The sequence below is a fragment of the Arachis stenosperma genome, chromosome 3, assembly GCF_014773155.1.
Source record: "Arachis stenosperma cultivar V10309 chromosome 3, arast.V10309.gnm1.PFL2, whole genome shotgun sequence".
Lineage (NCBI taxonomy): Eukaryota > Viridiplantae > Streptophyta > Magnoliopsida > Fabales > Fabaceae > Arachis > Arachis stenosperma.
In genome coordinates this window covers 156,806,582-156,821,863 of record NC_080379.1, presented here as the reverse complement: position 1 = coordinate 156,821,863, position 15,282 = coordinate 156,806,582, and the positions used below count along the sequence as shown (strand labels likewise).

At 29.3% G+C, this 15,282-nt stretch overlaps 1 protein-coding gene across 3 annotated transcripts; it reads right to left on the bottom strand.

Moving 5' to 3' along the window:
- Positions 1 to 579: 579 nt before the first annotated feature.
- On the bottom strand, positions 580 to 4,540 carry LOC130969758 (NAC domain-containing protein 10-like). 3 transcript variants are annotated; one of them, XM_057895639.1, is made up of 4 exons: positions 4,345 to 4,540; positions 3,916 to 4,194; positions 3,642 to 3,834; positions 580 to 1,521 (listed from the first exon to the last, which is right to left on the bottom strand). In XM_057895639.1, exons 2-4 carry the CDS (start codon positions 4,129 to 4,131, stop codon positions 929 to 931), a joined length of 1,002 nt encoding a protein of 333 aa, XP_057751622.1. In that variant the 5' UTR covers positions 4,132 to 4,194; positions 4,345 to 4,540; the 3' UTR covers positions 580 to 928. The 3 variants fall into 3 exon arrangements, with proteins under 3 accessions (XP_057751622.1, XP_057751621.1, XP_057751623.1); XM_057895638.1 differs by having other exon boundaries at positions 4,317 to 4,516; XM_057895640.1 differs by having other exon boundaries at positions 4,349 to 4,516.
- Between the last annotated feature and the right edge of the window lie 10,742 nt (positions 4,541 to 15,282).

Sequence of the window (15,282 nt, the reverse complement as noted above, 5' to 3'; positions counted from 1 at the left end):
TAAAATATATATATAATAATAAAAAATATAATTATAAAAAATTAATAAAATTAATAAAAAATATAAAATAACTTATATCTTTTGTTAATATATTTTTATATTTTTATTTATGTGTAACACAAAATACACTATTTAATATTTTTATACATAATATTTTTTGTTTATATCTCAGTGTTTCATATATGTAAATAAAGGCACCCTAAACTCCCAATTGAAAGGAATAAGATAAATGAATCGGAAAAATCAAGCTTGTGAGATAAAAGACAAAGAATTATGTTCAAAAAGGCATAAACATATATAGTGAATTATACGATAAAGATATAAATTTATACATTTTTTTTAATAGAATGAAAGAGAAATTAATAAAAGTAGGATTTATATTTTAAATAATAATAAAATAATAAAAAATAACTATAAAAAAATTATATTTTCTCTATACTACTCCAATATGTACCGAGTATGCCAACATATATATGTATATAAGACATATGTGTCACTTGTTCGTACATATATAAAAAACAACCATAATAGTAATGAATTTTATTTTATTGTTGAAAGAAGAAAGGAGTGGAGATTTCAGATTAAGCGAGCCATGGAAGAGAGTTTTGCGAATTTACCTGTACACTAAGATTAAGATAAAAGTACAATACAGTACAGGAAAGACCTTGTTGGTCGATCGTCTCTCAAGTCTCAAGTCTCAACATCAAATCAGCAAAAGTCAACATATATATATTAGGGATTAAGGAAGCCGATTCAGGCCTAAATAATTATTTCCTTAACAACCCTACTGATTCCCCTTCATTCTAATTAATATTCCTATATATATATATAAATAGAATAATAAATACAGTCATCATATAATAATTATAAACACATATATAAGGCATTAAAAAAAACATCAACATGCATACATGCAGTCATTGTCATACTACTTTCTGTCCAACCTGGGTTTGTTTGCATCCATGGCTAACCGAATGAAAGAAGAGCTGTCACCTTGCACCACCATATTCGGAATCAGTTGCGGTGAGGTAGTCTCGTTCATCTGTTCATAATTCATATTCATGAAACCGGGGTTATAATAATCCACAAAACCTGCATTGTTCTTGGGTAGTGCGTGCATGCTAATGTCATTGACACTGTTGATTTGTGGAGTCATCAATAATCTTTCATCATAAGGATCCTTGTTTGCACACTGTCGAGGCTGTGTTTGATAGAAAACCTTAGAAACGACGAGCTCGCCGTCTTTCTCTTCTTCGTTGGAGCCGAGATGGTATTGATGCATGACCCAGTTGGTCTTCTCGGGCTTCTTCTGCCTGCCATAGTTGGTGTAGAGAACAAGAATCTTCTTGAAACCCTTAACGGAACCAGCCACAGAGATGGGTCTGGTTTTGCCAGTTTTGTGCCACCTAGTCTCGCTTCCTTCTTGGTCGGTGTGAACCTTTCTTCTCTTCCTTGTTCCCGTTGTGTATGCTTTTGAAGGCCTGTGAAAGAAGTGACGCACTTGTCCATCTTTGCTTACTCCTGTGCCAACCAATAATATCAATTCATCCAACCTTTATTAACATTACACTAATTATTGCTTAGCTACTTAATACTATAGCATAATATTCACCCTCAAATATTAGTTTCTAAAACTTTTTCTTTAGCATTAACACAACCGATTGGGAGAAGGAAGATAGTTATACGAGTTACCAAAATCAGCCACTAATATAAAATATATGCTAAAATATAAATATATTAAAAATAAATTAAATTACACGTATATTTATATACAAATACATTAAGAATTGATTATAATGATTGATTTTAGTGTGCAGATAACATTTTTGTAGTTATATATATATCAGTTGTTAAAATCCTTCTCAACACTTATAACTAGCTAAGTTAGTTAGATTCAATATTGTTAGACATATAATTATTTATAATTTTTTTAATTAGTTTAATTTTGTTTTTAAAAAATAATTTTTATAATATAATATCAAAATTTTTATATAAAAAAATGCCTTTCAATCAAATATTAGTTTTCATTTGAAAAATTCTCAACTGTTCACCACAAAATACCAACAAATTTCTCTTTTACAAAATCATCTTAATTTCTCATTATCATGTATTATTTATAAAAGATGATGAGAGACTAATATTTTTTATTAATATTAGTTAATATTTTATATCAGTATAAATTAAATATATGTGTTATTTAATTTATTTTTAAGATGTATTTATATTTTAACATATATTTTATATTAGTAGTTGATTTTAGTATATATTTAATATAATTAAACAAAAAATATAAATAAATAATTCTTAACCAGCATTATTAAATAAAAGATAATCAGTTTTATTGATCATAAAACATTGCTTATTATTTATTTATACCATTTAAGGTTCAGAATCGTTAATTACTTAAGGCATTATTCTTAAATGTTTTAGTAACAGAGAAATAATCCTCCATTCTATTAATAAATTGACATATGAATTTTGTATGAATTGCAGTCACTACTCTAACTATTTACTTTTAATATATTTTGTTATAGATGAAGAATTGGTAAACAAACTATAACATATTTAAACATCATCTTTTAAATATACATTCTTAACATACAGAAAAATAACCCTCTCTTCTTTAATGGTTGTTCAGTAGATCAATTTCGTATAAATAATCCTCCTACTATATATATAACTAGTAAAGTAGTGTTAAATGACGATTTATTCATATCATCTAATTTTTTAAGTGTACATACATTGTTACAAAACAATTTTCTATTGTATGATAACTCAAGACATTGTTTGTTACAAATTAAAACTAAAACAAAGTCTTGACACACTAAGTAGGATCGACTACATAGATCAAATGTCATTAAACTCTATCATGTATCATATATAATATAACTTAAATATTGAACTATGATTCATTGAGAATGTTATCTTTCTTATTATGATGAGGTTGCATCTAATAAATTCTCACATTTATTTACATTATTTCATTTTGCTACATGCATGAGATATCATGCCACCATTGAGTTTGGTAGTCATTGACAACTGTACTAATTAAAAAGCATCTGCATTTCCTTGTAACATACATGAACGAGTAGGTTAAAAGATGTGATTCTTCCACCTATTTACTCCTTACTACCCCTAATAATCATATAACATCTCAGAATGACACACATATATAATTAAAAGGAACAACTTAAAAGGCTAAGCTAAAGAGACATGAATCATCATTTCTATTAGACTGATAAACTTGTCTAACCCCAGTGTCTTCTTAATTTTCACAAACCAAGACCCCTCCCCTTTATTATATATAATTTGAGATCACTTTTAGAATTTATTCCGCAACAAGTGCTTTAACATGCATGATTGAAAGTGCATTTATAAACAGAAATTTATTAATATATCGTCTTAGAGATATGAATAAATGTGTTGGCAGTCATTCTCAGTTAAATAATCCTCATTTCATGCAGCACATCAATCTGATGTCTCCGAATAAATTAGAATTTCAATTATGAAAGTAACGTAACCTATGCATCATGATGGTATTATTATTACCAAATTAATTAAATAAGCCATCACCAGAAAAATAATTAATCAATATTATTTAAAAGAAAAAGAAGAAGAAATTAAAGAATGGGAAATTGAACCTGGAAGCTTCTCTGGGTGAGTATAGCAAATTCCATTCTCGCCCTCAAGAGTTGGTATGAACTCATCAATTAGAGGATGAAGCTTTCTCACATCAGACTGCACTTTTGCATCCAAATGCTCCAGTATCTCTTGGTCATTCGGATCAAATTTCACTCCAGCTGGCAATCCTGGCAAGTCTTGAATTCCCCCACCCTGTATGTGTTATCAAAACATTTAATTTCATAAGATATAACTAACCAAGCAAATCTTGGGATTAATTAATGATATGAGTACCTGATCTTGTTGTATTTGAATGTTATGACCACAAGAGGGGCAAGTAACGGCTCGGATTTCGGTTGGTTTAGGAGGAGTATTTGCGTGATGAGTAACACTAATAACACTATTATTATTGTCATTACTATTTCTAGGGATTGCAATAATATTGAGATTAGGGTGGTTGATTATTTCGATTCCCCTCTCCACAACTGATGATCTATTGCACCATGTCATTTCTTTTGATTTTTCCAGACCCGGTCGTTTCAATTCCACAAGTTATCGATGATCACCACCTCCCTAATAATTAAAATAAAAATAGAATCAACAGAGAGAGAAGAAAAGGAAAAATAAAATAAAATAAAAGGTAAAGCTAGGTAGTAGCTTGTCCCTTTTGGAACACGTTTTTCCTGAATGATCACCTTCAGAGGAGAGCGAGTATAATCTTACCTACCAGTCTGCTCTATCTACTTAGTTTTCCATCTTTTCTATATTTCTATTATTATTCTTCTCTGTTTAAGATTCATACAGAAACTGTGCTTTTTGGTCTTCCAAACGCCTTGCACTACTACTTCGCCAACTTCTTCTCTAATATAGAGGGAGAGAGAGAGAAAGAGATAAAGCAGAGAGAGAGAGAGAGAGAGAGAGAGAGAGAGAGAATAACAGATAAAAAAAAAGGTGGGGAACACAAGTGGGTTCTACATATAGCAAAGAAGCTTGGAAGCCAAGTTTCTCTTTGTCCTGGTATATACGGTTGAATCAATTAATTAATCAAGGGTTAAATAATAAATAGTTAGCTGCACTAGTTCTGGGGGTAATTATATAATGTAAGAAAATGAAAATGATCTCATTGTTGGTGTACTTGAAGGATTAATTACGTTGACTTAGTTAAGAAAAATGAAGAGTATATATATGAAAATGTGCATGGTTAATTAATTATTTAAACCCTTAATTCATAAGAAAAAAAGGGGTAGTGGGTAAGAGTGGAGATGGGGCAACCTGATGATTCTTGTGAGGACGTTTCACCTCTTTAATTTAGAGTGTGCTGTGTGCATGTGTGTGTTAGGGGTTCGGCTGCACTGTCAAATTTGAAGTGTCCTTAAAGCTATGTAAAAACCTTCAAATAAAATAAAATAGAAAACTTACACACTTATCAGATATGTACATACGAACCGACAAAGTTCAATGTAACCCAAGGAATACTTTTCATATATATATATATATATATATAATTGTGTAAAGGTGTAAAATTAAGTATTGACGGTAAAACTAAAATAAAAAAAAATAATCACTTAGTAATACTGCTCAAAAAAAATAAATCGAATATTCTTTTGTTGAATCCATATATATATATTGTATTCTTTATAAAGTAAACTTTTACGTGTTATTTTTATATAAAATTAATAGTTAAAATTATTAAATAATTTAATAAATTTGACTAAATTGTCATCAAATAATTTTTAATTATTAATTTTATATGACAACAACTATATATAAGTTTTTATATTTTTATAAATAATTTTAAATAAAAAATATTAAGACCAGATCATTTTTAATAAAAAATTAATTAATATTAATCTAAAATAAAGATAAATATAAATTACCTAATATTTTTTATTCAAAATATCTTTCAATAAAATTTCAAAGGATATGTTTTGATTTTATTTTATGTATATAAAAGCTTTAGCGCCAACAAATAATACACTGTATATATAGTATTCTCAATTCATTTCTTCCCGTATACTTCTTCATTCAAGTAACGCATCTCTCTTCTTTTTCTTTATCCTTTCACAATCCCGTATAAACTAAACACGCTCGCACACACGTACTGGTTCCAAACTATATTTTTACTCTTATTAAAGAAAACAAATTTCACATAAATCAAGAGAATATGTATTAATTCAAAGTTTCAAAAGACACAGAATTTCCAAATATTTTGAACGTGTGTCGTTGATATCATTTGGCTTTAGCTGGTAATGATAATGATAATATGATGAATGCATGTATGTCATGGTCATCATCACCTTATATGTTTTTTCAAGAAATAGTACAATAGATTTTCGCTTGCGGCCGAAGTTGTTGAACGTTTTCACCACGGCTTTAGATCACAAACAAACATAAGAGTAATAGGTAGGGACAAAAGACGCTAACACATATTAGCATTAATCCTTCCTTAAGATTTCTCAACTATATATTTTCAATAGTATACACCAACCGACACGTCTTTGGAGGGCTTCTCAAAGAAGCTACTCGAAACTTGGCCGTTAAGCTCCTCGTTTTGTTGCAATTTGTGTTTCTATTATCAACTTTAACGCCTTCAACACTAGGGTTTCAAGGCTTTGTTTTGACATGCATTCTTGTTTCCTGTAATTTAGATAACACCAAATGCTTTTCATTTATACTGAAAATATTTTATGTACTTATGATTTATTATTAATTTAAATATCTTTTATGAGTACAATATAATTTCTGGTAATTTTGAGGTTTCCGATCCCAATGTATGTATGTCCACGTGTCCATTAGATGCTATGGATAGGGATTGGAGTTGGTTTTTTGGAGGAGTAAAGGGTGAATGAAAGGAGGAGAAGAACAAACTTTATGTTATAGAAAAACGTGATATGTTTCATGGATGTGGAGTATCAACCAAAACACGATATATGTGAATGGCATGGATACATACATAGCACTACGCAAATTATGGGTTCATGGCTTCATGCATGCGGGCTGCTTCTTTCGCTTTTGCTACAAAGCTGCGGGTTTGCTCAAAGCTAAGATGTATAGTGTGTACATATTATTTTTGTTATTCATCACACTACTTTATTTGTTAGGCTGCTTCTGGAAAAAAAAAAATTGGTTTCTTAGCAAAAATGAATAAACTCGCATATTTAAATTTCATCATGGTTGATTATTAGTTTTTTTATTTTTACTGTTTTACAAAAAATAAAAGTAATGTTAAGTAGTTAAAGTATTATAGATAATAAATAAAAATATATTATTAATAATAATATTTTTACTTATAAAACATTGCGAATTATTTTTTTAAAATTAATAAATAAGCATACATATATAAATATTAAATAAATAATATTAAAATATTTAAAATTACGATTTATTAATGTACCTGTGATAATTTAAAATATATAATAAAACACATAATTTAAAATTTGATAATATTAATTATAAAAATATATTAATTATAAATATTATATATTTAAAATTATGGATGTTATGAATATAAAATTATAGAATTATAAATATAAAATTATAAATATTAAGATTTAGCTATCATGTGTTTATTTGTTGTTAATACAATTTTTTTATTAAAAATATAAAAAATTTAAATTTCTAATACATTTATTTTATTTTTATTAAATAAAAATATTTAAAATTTTTACTAATAATAAATTTATTATAGGACATATATGAACTAAACCCTTTAAATATATGGGATTTTTTTTTAAATTTAATTATGGTAAAATAACTTTTTGTAAACACTCATCAAGCATAACACGTATTACCATTAATCTCTCTGAAAAAATCAAATTTACTTTCTGATAGAGCATTCAAAGCACACATATCATTCATTACCAATAATATCTCTATTTGACAAAACTCAATTTTTTTGGGATAGAGCACTCAATGCATAGCAGTATTACCATTAACATCTTTCTTTTAAAAAAATAAGGGTTTATCGATTTTGTACCTAAGAATATAGATTAAGATTATAAATTAAAATTTTTTTATTAAAAATACAAAAAATTAAGTTATTTATTTTATATCTATTAAATAAAAAAAATTTAAAACCTTTTTCTGCCAATAATAATTTTATTATGCGCCGTTGAGACACATGTTAAACCCACAAAATAAATCATAACATCATTAATATGAATTAGCTGTAGGGCGCGTTAAAATAAATATAATAAAAATAGTTTATCTATCGTATGTGTTTAGGACACATATTAATATTACAAAATAAAAAAAATTAAATAATGCTACACAATTAATTTTTTTTGTTAACCAAATTTAACTAAGTTAGTTTAATATAACAAAAATAAATTATAACTATTATTATTTTAAATTTTAATATTATTTAATTTAATTAGACTTGATTCATAAAAAAATTTAAATGTATAATATTATTTAAATTCTTAATATATTTATTTTATATTCATTAAATAAAAATATTTAAAACTTCTAATAATAATAAACTTATCATGTGTCTTAAAGACACATGTTAATTAAATCCTAATAAAAATTACAGGATGCATTAAATAAAATCATAAAAAGTTTTACGGTTTTTAACTAAAAATTTTTGTTTTCCCAAACTTTTTGCTTCAAAAATAAGTTTACAAAATGGTCCTCGGTGTGTTTATATTTTTGTGAGTTAAATAGGAAGTTAATTTAATTTTTTACTAATATTTATCAATTTTTAAAATGATTTTTTATCCTAGTTAAATTTTAAATCATAATGCTAAATTTTAAACTCTCCACAAAATAAGAGTTAAAAAATAATTTTACAATAAAAAAAATTGATTTCTTATATATATATATATAGAGGTTGGATATTAAGTTTTGTAAACATTTTTTGTGTTACTCCTTGATTTCGTTTCCATCATTTAATAATCACTTTTTATGTGGTGGTTATCATTTATTATATAAGAAGTTGATTTGGTTATTGATTTTTTATGTGTACATAATATTGTTATTTAATTAAGCGTGAATTCATAATTGAGAGATTTATTTTCTTCCAAAAATACACATAAATCAGCTATACAAATATATTTGTATGTGTGCTCTATATATACGTTTGTATGTATGTTATCATCAAGGTTCTGAAAACCAAATTGGTCATCGAACTATTTTAGGTATTGGTTTACTGGTTTATAGGTTCAATCGATTCGACCGTAGTTGAATCGAAAAAATTATTTTATAATAAAATAATAAATAAAATATAAATAAGCATATGAAAATATAATTATAGTCTAATCTAAACTTTAAAATATCATTTAAATTAAAAGTACTATATAAACCAAAATATTATAATCTCATTCAAATACAAATTCAAAAATCAAAAATCAACAAACAAAACAACCAATCAAACATAACATAGCTGCATCAAAAAGATCCAAGTTTGTCATCAATCATCAAAATCTTCCATAACTTGCTGCAGATTTGCGTCATTGATTTCATCACCTTCATTTCCACTACTTGGACCAGAAAAAGCAAGTGGTGCAGCATAAAATGTACTAGTACTACCACCACCACCACCACCTTAATCTAAATCAGCATCAATCTCATCTAAAAAAATATAACACATTATCAATAAATTAAAGATCAAAACTATTGTAATTTATTGTCTGATCAATAAACTATAATACTCACCAAGCAAGTCTTCAATATTACTTGGAAGATCAGGCTCTTTTTCAACAACCTCTTCCGTCACCCAAAAATCAACCTTATCAATAGTTTCAATATCGATTGGATCATATTGCGACTTTTGCTTTCTTTTTTTCTTTCCTTCCTAACAAATTAAATACAATATATGATAAGCCTAGTATATTAGCTATACAAAATCTAATGATATGAAATGAAAAGATGAAATATATATTACCTGGATTTAAGACGCAAATTATATGTAACATACACAATATCACTTAGCCTATCATGCTCCAATCTATTCCTTCTTGTTGTATGAATTTGATAAAAAAGACTCCAATTCCTTTCACACCCTGAAGAAGCAGATGCTTGACTAAGAATGCGAACTGCCATTTTTTTTAAACATGAAGCAGAACTACCAAACAACCTCCATCATTCATCTACAAATTACAATCCCATATCTCAAGTATTAGTTATCAAATTAAGGAAACCAAAACATAAAATAAGTAAATAACTAAAGCTTATTATCAAACAAATATTATTACCAGGTTGAAGTTTTTTTGCAGCTGGAACAGCTTCAGGCCTATCAAAACTTTTCTTTCGATCTCTATATAAGTGTATTTCTTTCATTGTCTCAACTGAATCTAAATTATTAACCTTGCAATGCAATGTAACAAGATCAAGTAAAGCTCGCATGACATCAGATGATTCTCTATAATTTCCAAAAAAAAAAAGCAATCAGGATTCAAGAAAAAAAGCAATCAGGATTCAAGAAATAGGCTGCTGCGTGAAGATTTTTTTCAAATATTTGTCCCATCTTGAGTTGATAATCTCTGTGTAAGGTTGATATGCAGTCTTCCTATGCTTGAACACTTCTTTGATTCCATTTTTTGACCTCAGTATACCTTCATAAACAATTCCTAATGATGGTTTATCATCGGCATCTACCAACCTCAGCAATTTAATCAACGGACTCACAATTTGGCATACAGTAAAACAATCATCCCAAAATTTATTGTCTAGGATAATTGTACTCACAACTCTACCATTAGCACTCCTTCCTAATTTGTGTCCGGTAAAATGTGTATCAACAACCAATTATTGTAATTCCGATTTGCGCTCAAAGATGCTCATCAATGTGAGGAAGACAGTGGCAAAACGAGTTGCACCTGGACGAACAATCTCCCTCCAATCAGTTCTTTGTCTTAGCCAAGACAAGAACACCATATGATTATATACAAACACGGTAAATATGTGGCATGCTGCTTATATCTTTTAGAATAAGATTCAAGCAATGAGCAGCACAAGGTAACCAGTGAATATTTTCAAATTTCTTATTAATAAGCCTACCAGCAGTAACCTAATTCGCAGCATTGTCGGTCACTACATGAACAACATTATCAGGTCCAATCCATTCAATCACCTCTGAAAACAAGTCACACAAGCTTAAAGCATTTTTAACCATACTTGAGGCATCTACAGATTTCACAAAGCACAACCCTTTCGAACAATAAACCAAAAAATTAATTAACGTTCTTTGCCTTCGATCTGTCCAACCATCAGCCATGAGAGTACATCCAGTTTCTTTCCAAGCAGACCTATAGCTATCAACAACCATTTGACACTCCCTATTGAGATCGGCTAATAAGTTAACCTTCAAAGAGTCATAAGAAGGACCTTTATAACCAGGCACAAATCCAGCTACACCATCCAACATATCTTTAAAAAAGGTGACATAACCGCATTGAAAGGAATCCTACAATCCAAAAGCCATCTAGCCACTCGCTTATCAACTTTATGAAGCGCCTCTTTGTTTTGAAACACGCTTTTCAGACTTGGTTGACTTCCCGGAGTTGTTCTTGGTGCAAACATAGGAGGAATAATAGTTTTTGCTTTCTTTTTTGGATCGCCTCCAACAACCTCTTTAGTTGGTAACTGACTCGGAGTTTGTTGTTCTTCTTGTGCTATCGCTTCATCAATTGCATCCTCACACTCATCGGTACACTCTTCGTTGAAACTTACTTTCCTTTTACTAGTTTTACTTTTTCTGAATCTCTTTTAATAAACATTCCATTTGTTTTTCTACATCATACGGGACCTTAGAACACTTCTTAATGTCTCCACCTATCTTCGCCAAATTCTTTTTCATTCTATTAATTCCCCCGCCCCCAAAAGTACTCAGATAAAATAAGCATTGGTAATACGGTTTTCCATTTATATTTTGTAAAGCAACGTATCTCCAAGCAGGATCAGTTTTCCCCCGAACACTAGAAGTTTGTGACTGACTTTCGTCACTCGCGGGAGGAAGAGAACGTTCATTCGAAGCAGAATTATTTTCAGCATTATTATTCCTAGGTAGTTCTTGGTTGATACTTTCATCCATATCTAAATATTACTAGCAATCCAACCCAATAATCTCAACTCTCAAGTTCACAACAAATGAACAAACAACATCCAAAATTCAAATTTTAGCAGTTCATCATATCTCAAAATCAGTGTTGACAAAATCAAAGTTCACAAAATCATGTCACAAAATCAGAGTTCAAAAAATTCTTTGTTTACAAAATCATCTCTCAAAATCAGAGTATACAAAATCAAATTTCACAATGACAAAATCATGTCACAAAATCATAGTTCACACAATCAGATTTCACAAAATCAGAGTTCACAAAATCATGTCACAAAATCAGAGTTCACAGAATCAAAGTTCACAAAATCAGAGTTCACAGTTTCATCCGATTCCACAGTTTCATCAGAGTTCACGGTATCAGATTTCATCATAGTATCAGAGACTCAGAGTCAGTTCATCATGCAACAGTTATTCAGTGATTCAATCAAACAATCATAAGTTCATAACTAAAATAAAAATTACCTGAAACTCTATTGCTTTCTCTCAGAGCTCGACGGAGGTGACTGGTCGAAGTGGCTGAGTGCGCGACGGAGCTGACGGCGCGACAGTGCTGACTACGCGACGAAGCTGACGGCGCGATGGACTCAATGGCGCGACGGAGCTGATGGCACGACGGTGCTGACGGCGTGACGGTGCTGACGGCGCGACGAATCGTGATGGCGTTCAGGCGTTCTCTATGTATCTCACTTTCTCTGACCCTTGATGAGAGTGGAGCTGAAGTGCTGAACTGTGGGTGTGGAACGTGAAAGTGTGAAACGAAAGTGCGAAGGGCAAAGGGAATTAGGGTTCACAAAATGCAAAACGGTAGCGTTTTGCTGCACAGCTAAAAAATCGGTTGGGTCCCGATTTGGTTCGACCGATCGGTAACCGGCTGGTTCGTCGGTTCAATGCCGATTTTCTAATTTTGTGGTTTTCCTTATTGTTCGAACTGCTTTAGCGTCCGGTTTACGGTTTGACCGGTTCGACCGACCGATTCGAACCGATTTTCAGAACATTCGTTATCATACATACAAGTGTAATTACCTGTGCCATCTACGTGATAAAATTGAAATTATAATTTTAAATTATTTTTTAAAAATTAATTTAGATTATAATAATTTGATTAATAAAAAAGTAATATGTTATGCATTGTTTGTTTTTTTTAATCGTATTAATTAGATTAACTCTAAAATAGTTATTAATCGGTTTTAATAATCCACTTTTTTTAATAAATCCGACAGATATATCGAATGTGATCATAAATAATATAGTAATAGTTAAATCCACCAACAAATATATTGGCTATTATCACACTATAAAATAAATTAAATATAAAGACTATTAGCACACACTTATAAATCTATAAAATCGCACTGTTTTTTATTCGTGCAAGGGTTTACTTATCAAATAAACTTAAAATATAAACAAAAAATATTTATAAAATGGACCTTACATCACTTAAAAGAATCATGAAAAATAATCAACTTACCTTTTCATCCATGAGAATCATTTCTATGTAAGTCGTCTTGTTCTTGTCAAATTTGGATGGGACTTTCCATAACCTTATAATTCTTGCCTTTATTTTTTAAACTTTTTCATTACATAATCTACCATAGGTAATACTGTTGATAGAACCGTAGTTAGTATCCCTTAGGTATGAAAAATAATAAACAGAAAAAATTCTATATTTGAGGTACGAATTTTATAGATGATAAATAATTGTAACAATTCACTATTAATCTATATATATATATATATATATATATATATATATATATATATATATATATATATATATATATATTAGGTGAAATTTATGCCATTATATTTTATTAATCTTTATGATTAATTCAATAGAGATACTTATTTAATATATATGTTATCGACATTAATTATATGCCAATATTTTTAGAAAAAAGCTAAAAGAGGAGATATATAAATATATATAATATTATTGCTATATAAGAAACATACATAAATCGCTATATTTTATATTTTAATATGTATTATATATAAATTAAATAATTGAATGACAAATTAAATAATTGATTAACAAAGTTCAGTTTTATGTGGTGTACCCTGTATGCGTCTGTTTCAATTTTTGTGACAATAAATCATATTCTAAATTGGAACAATATGTTTTAAAAAACTAAATAAGATTGTCTCCGGTTATTTTCATTTTTCTTAGTTATCTAAAAAACAAAAAAACAAACGTGCACAACCATATATAAATAGGCCTTTCTAAAGGGTCAGCTTACAAGCAATGCTTGTATAGCTGTATTTTGCACTCTGGTAACTGGCAAGTTGGCAATCCCATAATAAGTATGCAAATTGTTTGTTGAGTGAAAGGTTTAATAAGAACTTCTGAACATATGGTGTAACAGGAAATTAAATTTGCTTGGAGGGTCAATTTCTAAAGAAAAATACCAATTGGGCCGTGTAGTTATTGGCATGGGAAACCATGTTCCAAAAACGACAATTGAAATGCAATTATCGAGTACGAAGTGGGAACACAAGACTTTTGCCTCAAAAACAGCTGGTAAAAGAAGCGCATAATTATTCCCAATTTTGTCAGTTTCTATTTTGCACTTTGCCTTAGCAATGTCTAATCAATACGAATATATCATTCAGAGTCCGTTGGAATAGTGAGAAGAGTGATAATTATTGTTGCAGAATTATGATCAAAAGAGAGAATTGAATACTGGAAAACAAGATTAGAAAATTATTATTATAATCTCAAGTGTGATTATACATGTATATATTAAGGATTGTATGTGGCTTGGAGTAGAAAGCTGTGTACAATAGCTTGGGAGATAAATAATTGAAAATAGTTTCTAATAATAGAAAGTTTGTGCTTGAATTTTTAAATAAAGCAGTGGATAAAGGCTTGGTCAATAGGTCTGTAATTTGGAAATTGGAAGGAATATGGACAACGAATAGTTATTTTTTATTTATACGATCATGAACAAAATGCAGGTCTACTTTAAAATGCTTAAACCTATTATGAAGAACTGGATTTAATACTAATAATACTACACTGAGGTTGTCACAGAAAGTTGTTGGGTGAATTGTTAAAGGAACATACAGCTCTAGAAAGAGATTGTGTCTGCAGTAGCATCAGCCAAACATTGAAACTCTGCTTCAGTTGAAGAGCAACTCACAACATTTTATCTTTGACTAGATCATAGGAGAGGATTTCAGCCTAATCATTGGTGGATCTGCGATCTTTCATGTCACTTCTCCAATCAGAAATAAAAATTCTTTTTGTAAGAGGATCAATAACAAAGAGTTACCAATTTTAGAGATAAGAATACCTGCACCATTTGCAATATATAACTGCTCAGAACCTGTATAGTCAGCAGCAGAATCATGAGTAAGATGGTGAGAAGCACTAGAATCTGAGTATCAAGCTAGATCAGCAATTGTAGAAGGAGTAGCTAGGTGGATTTTGCATTGAAACAGATGAATACGAATGAGATGTTGGATTAGAAGAAGATGGACCTTGATAGTTTTGATCAAACCTATAGAAACATTGAACTACAGTATGGCTTTAATGTGATCCTTAGAACTCAATGTGTGACCAATAGCTAAAAGTGCATCAACAAATTTCTTGATTTTAGCCA

Coding starts and splice junctions, on each gene's coding strand:
- LOC130969758 (XM_057895639.1), bottom strand. CDS start 4,131: ATGACATGGTGCAATAGATCATCAGTTGTGGAGAGGGGAATCGAAATA. Junction 3,835..3,915: donor TTCAAATACAACAAGATCAG/GTACTCATATCA, acceptor TAACACATACAG/GGTGGGGGAATTCAAGACTT. Junction 1,522..3,641: donor TCACCCAGAGAAGCTTCCAG/GTTCAATTTCCC, acceptor TGGTTGGCACAG/GAGTAAGCAAAGATGGACAA.